The sequence below is a fragment of the Zonotrichia leucophrys genome, chromosome 2 (assembly GCF_028769735.1).
Source record: "Zonotrichia leucophrys gambelii isolate GWCS_2022_RI chromosome 2, RI_Zleu_2.0, whole genome shotgun sequence".
Classification (NCBI taxonomy): domain Eukaryota; kingdom Metazoa; phylum Chordata; class Aves; order Passeriformes; family Passerellidae; genus Zonotrichia; species Zonotrichia leucophrys.
Genome location: NC_088171.1, coordinates 124,156,908 through 124,173,669, shown reverse-complemented (window position 1 = coordinate 124,173,669; position 16,762 = coordinate 124,156,908). Strand labels below are relative to the sequence as shown.

At 41.0% G+C, this 16,762-nt stretch overlaps 1 protein-coding gene across 1 annotated transcript in view; it reads right to left on the bottom strand.

Moving 5' to 3' along the window:
• Window positions 1-5,958: 5,958 nt before the first annotated feature.
• The window catches only part of STMN2 (stathmin 2), a 39,971-nt gene continuing 29,167 nt past the window's right edge, over window positions 5,959-16,762 (bottom strand). The window contains exons 4-5 of the mRNA XM_064706258.1: window positions 9,675-9,866; window positions 5,959-7,316 (exon numbers count right to left, since the gene is read on the bottom strand). Coding sequence (XP_064562328.1) covers window positions 7,257-7,316; window positions 9,675-9,866 — 252 coding nt within the window. The 3' untranslated portion in view covers window positions 5,959-7,256. The remainder of the gene's footprint in view (window positions 7,317-9,674; window positions 9,867-16,762) is intronic.

Below are 16,762 nucleotides of genomic sequence, written 5' to 3'. Positions count from 1 at the left end.
TTATTATTATTATTATTATTATTATTATTACCTTTCAATTTCTGTCTTATAAAACTGTCAACTCATTAATTTTACTTTTTTGTCCTCTAGTTTTCTCCTCCATCCCACTGGTGGGGGGAATGAGCCAGCAGCTGTGTTTTGTTTAGCTGCCTGCTGGATTAAACCATGACTTCCATGCATGGATCACCTTCCCACAGGACCCCTCCTGAGGTGCCAGGGATTGGGGAAATTCAGAGCAGAAGCAGCATCCTCCAGGTTCATCTTTGCTCTCCCCCAGCTTGGCTGCTGCTGCCAGTTTGCTGCTGTCTCTCAGTGGCAGCCATCAGCTTCCTCTTCTCTCTGTTTCCCAGATGACATCTTTCCCTGCAGCTCTGCCACAGGCTGTGCCAGCATGGACAGGCACCCAGGGAGATGCTGGGTGGGTCAGGCTCGCTCCAGCACTGGTAGGGTGTCTGAGGAGCGGGAAAAGGCAGACTGAGCTGGCCCTTCGTGGGGACATCCAAGGTCTGACAGGAACTGTTAATCTGAGCACAGGCTGTGTTTGCAAGCAAGCAGCTGTGCTGCCTCCAAACCTGTCCCTGGAGGCAGAAGATGTGCTCTCATCCAGTGCTGCTCCCAGCTCATACCTGTGTCAGGGAAACGTGCACTCTGTGCAACCTGCTCATGGACAGCTCTTCACATGCCACTGCACTCCACCATTCATTTCATCATTTGCAAACATCTAAGTGCAAAACACAGTGCAGAAAGGGATGCTCCACTTCCCTATGCTGGCAGCATCACCCTTTTTCAGCCTGTGTGAAATCTCTCTGAATAGCAGTGACGTTTTCCTGCTTCCATCCAACCCTCAGGAGAGCTGGTACAGACTTGCTGGGAGCAGGAATCAACCTCTAAGCTCCAGACTAGGGAACAGCTAATATTAACCTGCTTATTCATATGGCCACCTTATCCTTTAGTTTATTTTAAATGTCTGCCCAGTGCTGTATTTTTAAGGAAATGTAGCAAAACCAATGAATTTTGAAGAGAAAAGTGTTATCTTTTATGTTTTATATAAACCCAAGCCCATATTTTAGGGTAAATATGGAACATCTGACTCCACATAGCAGGATTTCAGGATTCTGCAGAGGCTGAAAGGCTCTTCAAAATAAAATTTGCCATCTATAGCAGCCTATTAAATAATAAGAGATTGCCATCTTCTGGTCAGAAGCAGTTGTACATGGGGAAATTTAGCTTTTGTGAATATGTAGAAATTATTATCTAAATAACCTACTGGAAAGCTGTGTCTTTAAAGAACTAATATTTTTAAAATGTATTTTGATAGGGTGAACCTATTTTTCAAAGTTTGTTTAAAAATCCATTGCAACTATCACAGCTAAAAGAAATTTAAGTTGTAGCTTGGCTGTTTCCTCATATCACATTTGTCTGGCCTGTATCTGGGATAATGCCTTTCATGTCTCCATCAAGAATTTCCCAGGATCTCCTTTTTCTGTGACCTATTTCACCAAAGTCAAACTGCTACAGCAGGAAGACATTTTCCAGCAGCTACTTACTGCCTCCCAAAAGAAGGGGAGCGTGGACTTGAAGCAGGCAAATGTTTCCCTAACTAAATTATCTATTATTGGCATTCCTATGATATTTGAATAGCAAAAGGAATCTCCATGTATCTCCCAGGAGGAAAACTAAAAGATCAGATGGCATCAGAGCTTCAGCACAGCACTGGAATTATGAATGGCTAGAGCACAGGCATTTTACTGCACACTGGAGAACCCCCTAATCCATGGATAATCCAAGCATATTCTGGTTCCTATTGCTCACAGAGCTATGGAACACACACACACAAACACACACACACACACACACACACACACACACACACACATATATATAATGTGGGCTGGATTTTGGGTTCCTCTGTCTTGTGTCCTAGTTCCAAGCATTGGTGTGGGGATGGAGAAGGAGTTCAGTGTTTTTCAAGGGGGACAGCTTCAAGGATGGCCATGCTCTCTCCTTCACTGGGAGATGAAAACTACTTTTCAAATGTGAGATTTGTTTCACAGTTCATTTATCCCCTAATCTGCTGATGGTTTCTGATGTAGCTTCTTTTGCCCTTCCCTATACTTCAGACATTGCTTTTATAATTGTCTCAGTCTCTTTTCTGATCTGGCTGCTGTGCATTATGTTGTTTTCTAGACATATTTGAAGTTTCAGTAATGCAGGATTTTTATCATAGTCAGGAGTGCTTCTGATGGTAGTGCTGCAATAATTCTAATTCTGGCTGCTCCATGTTCCACACAAAAATATCAGTCCTTTCTTTGGACTTACAGCTATCTGTGGTCATGCCACTCCTGTGTTAGAGAGGAGTTAAACCTGAAAATGTCTGGACTCAGGCTTCAGAATTCAAACCCACCATTTACCTCATATAAAGTGTAAACTGTGCATCAGATGGGATAGATATTCTTCAGAGAAAATCCTTGCAATCAATCCCTGGTGTATTCAGAGATGCTCCCCCCGTAAACTCTGACCACTGCATGGCAGTATTGCACCAACATCACTGTGTTACCAGCCCTGAGGCACTGGGAAAGTTACCTAAAATTATCCCAATATCCCCTTGGTGATATCTATTGAGTGAATGTCTCCTCTTCCCCACCGCTGGAATATGCTCAGGACAGGGCATGTGGTGCAAGATGGATGTGGGGCTGCCTGTTCCTGTGCAATCCTTGCTTCTCTCCATCTAAACCTGATGGGAGGGTTTGATTTGACATGATGGGATCTGGCAACAGTGGGATGAGAAAGATATTCATGCTGCCCTAATGTCTCACTCCTTCTGGGAGAGGGAAGAGAAGTTCCTCTCTTCTCTTCATGGTTTAGGTGCTGGGAGTAAAACTCTCCTGTGCTGATCACAGAGCCCATCTCTCTGTCAGGGCTGCTGGGTGGCAGTCAGGCAGGCAGCTCTGAGTGTGTGTACAGCGCTGCTGTACATCAGCCACATGTTTGGGGATTCTGGAGTGAGGGAATGGGCAGACATTGCTATTTGGCTATACAAGGGTTAGCATTTTCTTCCAGTCATTCTAAAACAAAGCAACAAAAAACCCTCCATGGGACAAGAAGCATGATAACAAAGGGGAGAGAAAAGGCATTGTTTTCAAGTTCTGTACTGGTGGTTGATTTAAACCATACATCCAAACCTTCTGACTCTGGAAATATTTGGAGGTTGTAGCAGGGTTGGTCTCTTCTCCCAGCTAACAAGCGACTGTACGAGAGGAAGTGGCCTAAAGTTGTGCCAAGGGAGGTTCAGATTGGACATTGGGAAGGAATTCTTCACAGAGAAGGAGATTAGATACTGGAACGGGCTACCCAGGGATGTAGTGGAGTCACCATCCTTGGATGTATTTAAGGAAAGACTGGACATGGACTTAGTGTCGTGGTGTAATTGACATGGTGGTGTTTGGTCATAGGTTGGACTAAATTGTCTTTTCCTACATAAATGATTCCATGACTCTGTGACTCTGATATTAGGAAAATTTCTTCACCAACAGGGTTATCAAGCATTGGAACAGAAGTGGCTGAGCTGCCATCCCTGAAGGTATTTAAAAGATGTGGAGACGTGACACCTAGGGATGTGGTTTACTGGTGGAGTTGGAGTGCCAGGTTAATAATGCCAGGGCCCAATAATCTTAAATACCTCTTCCAACCAAAATATTCTAGGATTCTAGAATTGGTTTGACCATAAATTTTGTGGCTTTGGTAGGACCACAAGAAGTGTGACAGGTTTGAGCCATTCCTGTTTGATTACTCAAGCTGTTGCCTCGTGGCAGCTCTGACACAACGGATGAGTTAACCAAGAGGAGATCTAACCTTAACCAGCCTGGAGTGGCATTCCTTGGACCTGCAGAGGTCAGAGGCCAGAAGTGCCTCTCTAGATGTGCTGCACAGCTCTGCCCTGCTTCTGAGGCATCACAGAGCCCAATGAAAGGAGGAAACATCTGTGTGGTGTAATGCCAGTGCTCCAGCCTCCCTCCCGTCCTGTGGGAGGTCTCAGGCAGTCTGTGGGAAATGTTCTGCAGCTCAGCAGCAGCTACTCCCAGCTCATGGCATGGACTTGGGCATCTACAGTTAATCAAACAAGAAGCCTAATTTTTTTTTGATCTAAAAGCCCTGAACCCTTTGGTTGCCATTGAATTAAAAAAGCCCTGTCTTACCCAAATGGTGATACTTTAAAAGCAGGTGTTTTATACTTATATTTTCTTACTTTTCAAGGAGATTCTTTATCTGAAGCTACACATGAAGAGAGACCCACGGCCAAAATACACTTTCGCTAGCACAAGCAGGGAGGAGCTAGAAAGGCAGTACTAAAGTAAAATATAAGGAAATGTAAAGAAGGAGTAAAAGAAGGAAATGGCTATTCTGCAGGTCTCCAGATATTTCTCTTTTTTTGCTATTAGAGATTAAATAGGCAGTGCAAATAGGCTTTCGAAGCATAGTTACACATTAATAAAATGAATTGTAGACCCTCCACTGTTCAAAGAGCCAAGTGAGCAGGAGCAGAGCATGGTTTGTGACCTGGGGCAGCAGCGCTCCCACTGTCTGGATCTTCACTCCTTTCCCTGGTGCAGCCTTGGTGCCTGTCAAGAAGCACTTCCCAGGCAAAGCACAGTTCTGTGGCAGAGTGAGAGTGTGCTGGGGACCATCCCAGCTGGCACTTTGGGTGTGGACACCCTTTTTGGGAGGAAGAGAGTTGAACCCCATGGCAGTAATGCAGGTTGCCCTGCTTGGCTCAGCAGCAGAGATTTGTTCTTGGCTTGTTCTCTGAGCAACCATAGCCAGGAAGACAAACAGGAAAAGGTCTTGAAGTACTTCCAGAATTTGTTCAATCAATGGAGAGGGAAAACTGTAAGTGGCTTGCCATTGGGAAATGAAAACAGAGTCCACAATCCCTCAAGCTAAGATCCTGGACCTTAAATTTAATTACAATAATGTCCTTCTTTTTTTTTTTTTTTTTTTTTTTTTTTTTTTTTTTTTTTTTTTTTTTTAACTGGGGCTTAAAGCAATATACAAACTTTATAGGCTTGGCAACACTGAAGTTCATGTCTTCCAGACTCAACGTCTGCTATCTGGCTCCCATGCCAGGTTTACTTCTGGTAATTTCATGAGAAAGATAAGTAATTTAGCTGCTGTAAGAAGCTGGAGTACTCATTTCATTCTGTGGTTCTGAGTTCACTGCACACAGAGTTGAGCTCACAGCCTTTGTCCACATTCAACTTATGCTGCTTTTTGACTGCAGGCCATCTCTTTGCCCTGAAACATAATAGTCTGCTAAAATAAAAAACTGACTGTTGCAGACCTGGAGCATAAAGTCCACCCCTCTGAAAGAGCAAGTAAATGATGCAACTTTGATGACTTCAAATAATTAGTTTAGTTTTCTACTAATCCTAGAGATAATTCTTTATCACTTGTCCAATTCAAAATGGGGTCTGATTTGATTTTACATTTCAGCTCTGTAGCTCAGCAGAAGCCCAAGTGATTTTGTTCTTCAATAAATCCTATAAATTAATGCTTTCTACCCTGAAAACCAGTGTGTTAACACCCAGGATCTTGTTGTAGCTATTGATGTACATACTCAGAGATAGATAATTTACTTTTCTTTCCCCAAATTCCATTTTCCCCCCAGTGTTGAGTCAGGATTAAAGATTGCATGTCCATGTGTATATAGCTAGTTCTTTTTAAATAAACTCAGTGCTAGAGGTCACATTTACAGGCTCAGTTTATGTGATAATCTTTAAAAACAGCCAGCCTAAGCACTGGAAAATGCATAGCAGGGATTAGTCCCATATTAGCAGAGAAATAGGCTTGGTCTATTAATAATTGTTTAAGTCTCATTTCCATGCTTTTATGACCGCACTAGGTTTTCCCTTACGTGGGCACATGCCAGAGAGGTAATGGAGCGAGAGAAGAAACAAGCCCTTTTTCAGTTCACAGAACCCCAATTCTTTATTAATCACAGCTTGCTCACAATGACATACAGGAAAATAGCACTAATGAAGAGTAGAATATGCAGGCAGCAACCTCCAGGGGGGGTAGGGACAACTTCAAAACTGCAGCTATTTTGGGGATGATGTGTTGGGTTTGGTGATATTGTACTTGGCACAAGCACCCTGTCTAGTCATTCCTCCTGCTTCAGCCCTCTTAGTCCTAGATGTCTGTCCCTAGGTAGGATTGGCTAACACTGAAGAGTAAAGGTCATGATGAATGGAAGTCAGCAGTGTCATAAAAAAACAGTAACGACTGGCTCATGGTTCCAGGTGAAATACTCTGTAGCCTCTTGTACTATTACACATGTAATGTGGTAGCATCAGATAAGTATCATAGATCATGGCACCTACAGATAAAGCCACTTGATGCTATCTATTAGTTGCTCCATCAATAAATTTTCAAGTGGTGAATTAAGCTCACTTTACAATTAGCATTTGTATGGCTGTTTGGATAATCCAAAACTTGTCATAGCTTGATGGTTACAACGTGCCTCTTTTAAATTTGTCTCAAACTGATTTTGCTTCATTTCATTCTGTTGCACAGATGTTTTTGTTGCCTCTCACCTCAAAAAGCAGAAGCAACAAAAATGCTACGTGGCAATTCAACCTCAATTGTACAGCACAGTACAGAGCCCTGCAGCATAAGTTGCATTTGAAAAACCATTTTAAGAGCCTTTTGTCTTTGACAGCTGAATGTGAAGTCATAATACTTGTGATCTAGTCACTGTTTCAAGAAAGCTTATAGATGGCAAAGCAGTCTAGGTTATTAGGCAATGATTGGCCTCTAGCACCATAGAACTACCACTGACCTCATGGTGGGTTGGAATGAGAAGTCGCAGGGAATGGAATTAGACACGAGGTGCTTCAAATGAACAGACCCAGCAAATTCAACCAAGTGGAAATAGACAACATCAGAAGCCTGTTACAGGACATGTAAGATTATGAAATAAGTTGCATAATGCAATAATTGTATTTTTTAACAAAAATGTAAGTATTTACAAAATAAGATCCAAGTTTTTTAAACATCAAGCAAATCATTCTGCAAAGAGACCGCATTGATTTTGTTTTTATTTTTTTGTTTCTTTTTAAAGTTTTTTATTGAGTTCTTGTTTTTACCTTTTTTTTAAACCACGTCATACATTTCCCATACTTATATCGCATGATCCATAATAATATAGGCAGGGGGAGTTTACTAATGGTGGGGATGGGTCACATCCACCATTGCTGTTTTCAGCCAGACAGTTCCACCTGGAGCTCCTTGTTTCTACGGACCTCTGCAGCATGCCTCTCCTGGAAAACATCAAGAAAAGAAAAATCAAATCTTTTTCTCATTCCCCCTGCCCAGGGAGGTTCAAGCTGGCAACCTCTTTAGGTCATGCATTTGATGCTTGTGCAAAACTTGTTTCACAGCACAACCATCTTTAAAAGAAGCAACACAGGAGAGGTGTCATCCACCAGACCAGCCTGAGGCACATTTTGTGTTTACTTTCTACTCCTGCTCTGGAGCTCAGTCTTTTATCTGATATGGTCTTATAATCCTCAGTGCCTCACAGAGTCTCATTTAAAAGGGCCACATAGAGAGGTGCTGCTTGCAGCATAAAATGTGCCACATGCTCACATTTGCCCTTTGAATTCCTGGATATTAAACTAAATATAGGGAAGGATGAGTGAGGAATTAATTGCCTGCACATTGTATGTTAGTTACTCTGTTATTTGTAGCATTTAGGAACTGTAATAAAGATGCAAGAACTTTGTTTCAATGAGATAAGTCAATCTGAACGTCTCAATAATTTCCTTAGTCTGAACACTGAAGCTACGTGTCCTCTTGAGTCTTTCTCTAGCTATGACAAAGAGTATCATCTATTGCACTAACTTAACCTGTAAATCAGTCCTTCAAATATCTGTAATACTGAATGCTAGATTTTATAATTTGTTGCTTGGTGTTCCTATTAACTGCATAATACAGAAGTTATTTCTGCAGTAGGTTCTAGACACCAATACCTTGGGGAACCCACATCTCGGTGTAACTTTAGAAGACTTGGAACAGATATCTCACTTCTTTTTCTGTATATTAAGAACTCACTTTTGATGTTGGCAAATTATGTCTGTTTTTTGTGTTTTGGTGTTGGCAAAATTGTATTTTAAATTACTGGTCAGAGCAAATGTTTCCAAGTAAGTTACTGTCATCTTTCCTCAGAAGTCTTTCTTGGGTTTCATGCATATATGCTATCACATTGAGGGTTTAACAGTCTGTTAACATTAACCTAGGACAGAGACATGCATCAGCTGTCGTTCCCACTTCCTTTTGGACTTTGAGAATAACTAATTTGCTTTTCCTTTTTTTTTCATAAGGTCTTGGAATGTGTCTGCAAATGAAGCTAATGCAAAAATGTCAAGCAATCTGGGTATAGCTCTTAAGCTCAAGAATCATCCTGTTTGTGTAGTTACTTGTAAAATCATCCCTTGGATTCTGTTGTTTCTTTCCTACTCTCAAAGACTTTTGTCTCCATCACAGATGTAGAGGTGCTTATGAAGATCGCCTTGAAAACCTGAGAGCTATTTTCTTTAGCCAAATTACTATTGAAATAGTGTATCAGAATATATTAGAAAGTTCATTATTGACAGAAACAAATGATCATTCATGCAGAACTAATTAATTTTTTCTTAACACTTCCAAATCTTTATTTGCATGTTTCTCTCCCTTGTGTGGTAGGTTTTTTTTTGGAGAAGGGCATATTCATCTTGCATCTAAGGTTTGTGATTCCCTGTTTCCTCTGGATGTACCAAAGATCTCCAAAATTTATTCTCTTCCTTGCAACACTTGTGGAAAGACAGACCTCTTTTGCTGTATATGAAAGATTTTTTCCCCATAATTTTTCATCTTTCTCCTCTGAGAAACCAAGAATTACAGACATAGGGCAGTTGCTTGATTTGATCAGTGACTTTTCTTAGAAGCTAAAATCTAAACACAAGTGACCTTTCATTTGTTCACAGAACTTCTTAAAAGCTAGAAAACCAACCTTTCTCTAGAGGCAGTCCAGCAAAGGGCCATGAGGCTTAAGGAGCATCTCTCAGTCTCTGCTATGAGGAAAGGCTGAGAGAGCTGGATTGTTCAGTTTGGAGACAGCTCAGGGTGATTTACAAATATCTATAAATACCTGAATGAAGGGAACACAGAGCCAGGATCTTTCCAGTGGTGCCCAGTGACATGATCAGGGGCAATGGGCAAAAACTAAAACCTATAAGGCTTCCTCTGAACATCCTCTGAAGGGAAAACTTTGTCATTGTGAGGTGACTGAGCAGTGGCACAGGTTGCCCAGAGTGGAATTGGAGTCTTCATTCTTGGAGATATTAAAAAGCCACCTGGACGTGGCCCTGGGCAACTGGTTCTACGTGGCCCCCCTTGAGCCTGGGGTTGGACCAGAGGATCTCCAGAGGGCCCTTCCAACCTCAACCACCCTGTGATTGTGTGACTGTAGCACTTCAGTCCTTTTCCAGAGTGAGTGGGGGTTTAGACAGGCATCAGTAGCTCTGACTTAAAAATAGCTCAAGTGTAGCAGCTGAGATATGGACTATACACAACATCTTTGCAAAATATTGATTAGGTTTTCCTCTCTAGTCTAAAGTGAGGAGTGATGGTGTGGTTACCTTCTCTTGGAGGCGTTCAATAAGAGCAGCTATATTAGCTTCACGGTTTTCTTTGATCTGTTCCATTTTCAGTATCAGCTTTTCCTCTGCCATTTTGCTGAAGTTATTGTTCTCCTCCAAAGCTTTTTGAAGCACTTCTCGCTCATGTTCTCTCTTCTCTGCCAGATGTTTCAGCACCTGGGCCTCCTGGGACTGGAAACAGAGACACAGATTGAGAAGAAATACTCATGTGGAGCAAAGCATGTTGCCAAGGACCACAGTTCCTTGCCATAGGGCAACAATTCCCTGAGTGTGGAAACTGTGTAAAGCTTGCTGCCTTTTTTTAGGAGGTTACTTTGTGACTGAACTAGGTTAGCTTTAGGTTTAGAAGCAGGGGCAGAATGTGGGGTACATGTAGGGTACGCCTGAGGGAGCAGCAGCAGAGAAATGTCCGAAGCACTTCTGTTAACAAAAATGCTGCGGTGCTGCTGCCCTGGCTCATCTGCATCGCTGCAGTGGTTGCTCAACCTCTGACAGCTGCAGTCTCTTAGCTACAGACATTTTATCTTTAGAGATAGGCACCTGAGGTTGAAGAAATGTAGAGTCATTTCTGTGGAGATTACTGATGCAGGACAGGTGCAATTTTCACCCAGGCTGGACTCTTCTATAATGTGCTTGAATAGTTAATAACAGGCTTGGAAGTTTATTGACATGAAAGACAGGCAGCATCAACTCAGACAATGTTTCTTCCCATTACACTTATATTCAGATTAATCTCACTGATTAGGAAGAGAAAATAAGTGTTTTATTGCATAGAAAATACAAAAAGTTTTTAGTTAAAAGCTTTTATTTTTCAAGGAAGATGAAAACTGTGAGTAGGAATTAAACACATGCAGTCCATGCTTAATATTGTGTTCTTCCTTCTCTCACTTCTCAGAAGCATAAGCTTTGTTATGTGTACTCAACGAAATTTCTAACAGGAAACCACTAATCCTAGGAAAGAAGCCAAAAACTTGCAGCATTGGGCCCATTCTCCAGGCAAGTCTAGTTGAAAAGACAGTTATTTGGAAAAGATGAGCAACATCATGTGCTTTTGGATAAAATAAATGAGAGGCAGCATGAGAAAAAATAGAAAAACAGAGAATGAAATAGGGCACTGGGAGGCTAATTGTGTATTTCAGTGCTGATCCCAAGGCACTGGTGCCATTGTGATCCATAAAAATGAGTTAGTTTATGGCCTAAATTAAGGGTTTTAACCATTAATTACAATTAGTGGTAATGAAACATTCAAAATTCTATCCTGTGGCTTTAAATGGACTGAAAAAGGCTGCAACTCTTCTATATGAGCAAGACTCGAGTAGGAGAAAACAAATATTTTAATGAAAGTAAGATACGCATAAAACCAAATGCACTGACAGGGCAAATAAAGGAGATTCTAGAAAAGGCTGCAAAGGCAAGGCAGAACATCTTGCAGCAAGATATTGGGGTAAAACACATCTGGCTTTGAAAGGCTGTAATGGCATGCTTGAGGTCATAGGAGAGAGCCACTTCCCTCCATCCTTATCACTTAATGGGTTTCACCTCTGGCCTGGCTACAGGCTCATTTCTCCATTTCCCAAAATGATCCCTGGAGCACCTGCTGGCAGGAATGGTCTCCTGGAAGGGCTGGGACCTCCCTGAGACTCTTCCTGGCTCCTCTCTCCCTTACAGCATATGCTGAACTGAGTAATAGAGCAAGCACTTTTCATGTCTCTGCCTCTGTTGTGCCAGATGAAAGATGTTGCAAATGGGAACAAAGCTCCTCAGATAGATGAAGCCAAAAGCAGAGGGAATTTCACTGATGGAATATAGAAGAAGGATGAGCCAAAGTCAAGTAGAGCTAGGACAAGAAGGAATTTTGTAGAGCAATAAAAAATCATAAAAGCCCCATAAGTTTAATAAAAATATCAAAATTTTAAATAATCATATAATAAAAGTAGTGTATTTTGAAACAAAATATTTGATTTCAGATAGATAGCATTAAACAGTTCTTAACCATAGGTTAATTTACTAAGTAAAAAAGTTATTTTAAGAGATCTGATGCAATGTAAACCTGAAATAATTAAATATTTTCATCTCTCTTTCCCACTTGTGGGCAAACCTGAGTGGCCCAGTTTGACTAGTTATTCTAAAGTTGTTCTGCACTTTTTGTTTAATTTACTACTCAACAGCAATCTCTCAAAAATCTACTTTTGGAAGAGTTATGATCATTACATTTTGTTTGCTGATATGAATTTTGTGAACCCTTTGCTTAAATGATCTAAAAGTAATGGATAATCTGGGAATCCATTTCTCTTCGTGTTGGGAGTCTGAATAGAAAAGACACCATTAGACTAATTTAATGTAATGTCCTTTCCCATGAAACATTTCAGAAGTGATTTGTAAATTTGAAAGGCTAACATTTCATGGTGTTTAAATATGCATATATAATGAGTTATAAAATCAGACCTTTTCAGATTTGGAAAACAATTTTCAAGGACACTGCCACGCGCTAATAAAAAGTAAGATTTGGACCATGCAGATAAGAAATATTTTTTAAAAGAGCATTTGCTTTCAATGGAGGTAGCAAAATGCCTTTGAGATTTTGAGGCATTTCCCCATTTTTCAAGATTTGTTTTCTTCATTCAAACCTTTTGCCTTCTGGAAAGACTTTTTATCATAAATTCTGGAGAACAGTGAAAAATTAGAGCCTCATATCAAAGTACACGCATTTCTGGATGCTGTGCTGGCAGACAGTACATTCAAAAGTAATTTGTCCTATAATTCATGATAATGAAGAAAATCCTTATCCTCTAATTCGGTATTTACTGGATGCAAATTGGGTTGGCACCAGAAAGAGACTGCTTGAAAGCTGAACCAGGCCTCAGGAAGTGACTGCAAACCCCTAATGTGATTTTCCTGTACAATATGTCTTTAAGGGCACATTGTGATGAATTTTGAGACAGGAAAATCACTGGCACTGGTTCAAAATAAAGGAACCCCCCTCCCTGCCAAGAAACATCCACAGGGTAGAATGTCATTCAGACTGATGTCCCTTCTCTAATGGCCTTGTACCCCAGCTGTCAGTCTGCTGTTTCCCTGGTGCTCAGATCATTCTGAAATCCCCTTATGACAATTCTGGAAGGCGCCTGCTATGTGTTTGTACTGGATTGTCAAATTATTTTCTGTTTCCAGCCCATTTGGCAAAAGAACTTGGCCACCCTGTCTGTTCAAAGTCTACTACACATCCAGAAATGGGTAAATGAATGACCATGGATACCCAGGGGAGCTGGGATTAATAGACTCCCTTTGTTGTTTGTCTTGGCTTTTAAATGACTGTGTTTGGACTCACACAGCTCCACAGTGATGCAGGATTCCAACATACATAGGAGGTTTTCATTTCAAGTTTATTTTTGACACTGTTTGAAGCGCTAGAAGGGATATTTTCAAATTTTTGATAGTTCTAACACAGCTGTATATTGCTTATGGTGCTTCTTACACAGATGTGGTGAGAAAATGAAAAAAAAGGCTGTTAGCAAGATGAAATATAAGGAAAACTAATAAGGAGAGAGAAATACGAAATGGTGGAGCAAAAAAAGCAATATTCAAGGGAGGATATTCAGAACACTTCTTAAATATAACAAGGCATAACCAATGCAGCTCCAGCTGCAGCATCTAGTGTTACATCACAGAATCAAAGCTTCATAGAGTGTCTTGGACTGGAATGGACCTTAAAGATCAGCCAGTTCTAATCCCCTGCCATAGGCAGGCGCATCTTCCTCTAGACCAGGTTGTGCAAAGCCCCCTCCAGCCTCATCTGGGGCACTTTGAGGGATGGGGCACCCACAGCTTCTCTGAGAAGCCTGTGTCACTGCCTCAGCCCCCCACATTAAAGAACTTCCTCCTACCATCTAATTTAAATCTCCCCTCTTTTAGTTTAAAAGCATTCTTCCTTCTATCACTATCTGTGCTTGGAAAAATACCACTTTCCCTCCATTTTACAAGCCTCCTTAAGGTACTAAATGGCCACAAAATAATGTGGAGAAACAGAAATGTTTATTTGTTAATAATTAAATATGGAGGAATAAAAATACTGGATAATAGTCCTGGTACAGATACCTTTGCTCCAAGAAACATACTGTTGTGCTAAAAGTGCAGGCAAACTCCTCTCCTGTGATGTTCAGGTCATATTTATTTAAGCGATCATGTGCATCTTCAGTTTTCAGAGATGAGTGGTTCAAAAGGAAATCTACATCTGGTACCTAGCTGGGCCAGAGATAGATGCAGACTCCTAAATACTCACTTCATGAGCAAAATTAGTCATGGAAACTGGCTTTGGAGATATATTGTTTAATTATTACTCACATGAAGAAAATTTTCCTTATCTGAGTAAGAGCTGCTTTATTTTCTCACGTCTATCTATCTATCTATCTATCTATCTATCTATCTATCTATCTATCTATCTATCTATCTATCTATCTTTGTTTGACAGATATATCCAAATATTGAAGTAATTGATATAGAGATAAAATTAATTCTTTATTGCTCTTAAACAAGAAATGGGTTCAGACAACTGCTTTTAAGCTGGAAATTTCAGCTTGAATGTATTCAACCTCAGATACCAGTACCTTTAGTTACTAGGGCGTCTGAGTGCTCCTCTTTCACAACACATTTGTTCACTGACTGTTTTTTCTTTTTTAACAATGCAGTTGTTCAGAAGAAGCTGCAGTAATATTGGTGTTCCTCAATACAGTGTGTATCTAAGAGTAACTATTAATGAGCAGACTGTGAAGATAGGAGGAAAGGTTCCTACTGCAATGTAAATGCCAAGGTGAAGCCTTGGTATGGTGACTTGAAGTACTGATGTTTTCAGTGGAAGGAACTGAGGCTGGGATTTTTCCATGTAAAAACATGGGAATGGTCTCAAATTAGACTTCTCTCAGAAATATCCATTTGGCAGGAGAGTCAGAGACATGTGATCTGTAACTATGGGTGAAGCTCTGCTTCTAGTGAAGCTAGATAATGAAAATTTTTCTTAAATTTAGGTGGGGATTTCTTTTTCAATTTATTTTTGTAGAGTCTGCCAAACAACCTTTGGGATGTGGAGGAAAAAGAAAAAAAGCCCCTCCATGTTGTGATTCAAGAAAACTTTCTCTTCCTCAGCTGGCACAAAATTACTGCTCTCATGGTTTGACCTGCAGGGCTGAACAAGGCATGTTGGGGGTATGCAGGAAGTACCACCTGAGCCTCTGCCCTCATGGTCTGCTGCAGTTTGAGGCCTGGCATTATAAAGTTAATGAGGATCAATGTCAAATTGTCTGATGGCTGTTCATTAGTGTCAGAGAAGCCCATGGCAGAGTGGGGCGAGAATGTTTGCCAGCATTGGGATGTATGCTCATGGCTCCATGTGCTCCGAGACAGACCCTGGTGCCTGACACCAAATCCTCTCCTTGTTGGTAGCAAACATCTTCCTACAGGCCCATATTCCATAGGCTAACGTGTGGTTTTGGGTGAGGAACTGTGAAGTTTCTTGGAATTTTTGCTGTCTTTGGTTACTTAGGAGTGAACCCCTGTGTATTCACACACTATGGCGTAAATCAAAATGTGACAGAAACATCTGTTTCTGGTGCTGATTACACCTATTACTGGGACCTTTACATGGAAAAATGCTTCATGCTGTGTTACTTCTCCACAGAAGCACAGCTGAGGGCCAGCAGCAACAGAAAGGAAGATCAACAGGTGAGCAAGACAGGAGACATATGTCTTGGGCATTGCCTATCTTCATTCCCATTCTTCTCACCTTAAAATTTGGTGGGAAAGGGTAACAGAAATTAGATGGAAGAAGAAAGGTTGACTTTTGACGGGGAAGGAGCACATCCCTTCTCTGCCTGTCACCTGGAGCAGCAGTTCTGTAGGTGCCATGCAATGTCCAGGGAGGAACATTTGTCCCCAGCTCTGCTGCCTTCCCTGCCTTCCCCCAGCAGCCTCCTGTACAGAACACTAAACATGGATGGAAAAGCAGAGATGGGTAAAGAGTGCCAAGAGCCCCCTCTGGGCAGGCTGCTGGCTCAAAGGGCCAGTGAGTTGGGTGCTGAAGCCCAGCACTGAGTGTGGTCCTGAAGCTGGCAGAGATGCCCTGGGCTGGCTGCAGCTGTGGGGAGCATAGTGAGCCAAGCCCAGGCTGGACAGCAGGCTTGTCTTGTGGCATTTCATTGCAACAGCATTAAAAACCCAGGAAGCTGGATGTCTGTATCCAACAGCATGAAATTAAAAAAAAATATGACTGTTTTCCTGCATTCTTTGTCACACTAAGCTCTAGGGATAAGCTTGATTCAGTTTCATCCCAATACAAAGCCATTAAAAGGATTTAAATACATACAATTTCTCATCTATAATCCACAGTCTAGAAGAAATGCACATCCCTTTAGTGTTTCTTTTTTATGCTACTAAGTAAATTGAACATAGACAATAAAAACAAATAATTTGATATATGCCCCTTGAAGTCTGTATACCACTAATAATAAGAGCTGAACATTCAAGGTCAATGGGTAAAAATTGATAAATGTTAAATATCTGTAAGGAAAACTTCTGCTGCATACAATGTCACTGTGCTCTAATTTCTTAACTGAGAAGGATGAAAAGATCTGTCTGATTATCCACCAAGGTAGGAAAATATAGCACATATATGCCAAAAAAAAAAAGAAAAAGGATAATAATGACATGCTGTAAAGAGGATTCTATAATGGAAAGGACTAATCTGTAACTAGCCCAAATTGGCTTTGCTGTGTAATGCAAAAAATACAAAATGCCTCAGGTGAAACTCTCTGAGAGTATGAGGTCATGGCTGTCAGGTGAGGTAGAGAAAATGGGAGAAAAGGAAAGGAGCCCTGTAAAAGCTTACTATGAAATAAACAAGAATGACAAACTGGAAAAAGCCTAAGCAGGAGACTGCTGAAGAGCATGTATTGCTCTAGATGGTCTCATGAGTTTGAACATTTATTAATGAACACTGCCTAATTAGCAGAGCAGAACCTAATTCCTAAGCAGCGTAAAATTCGTTAGCAACTCGTTTTCCAAAAAGGCAATTCTCA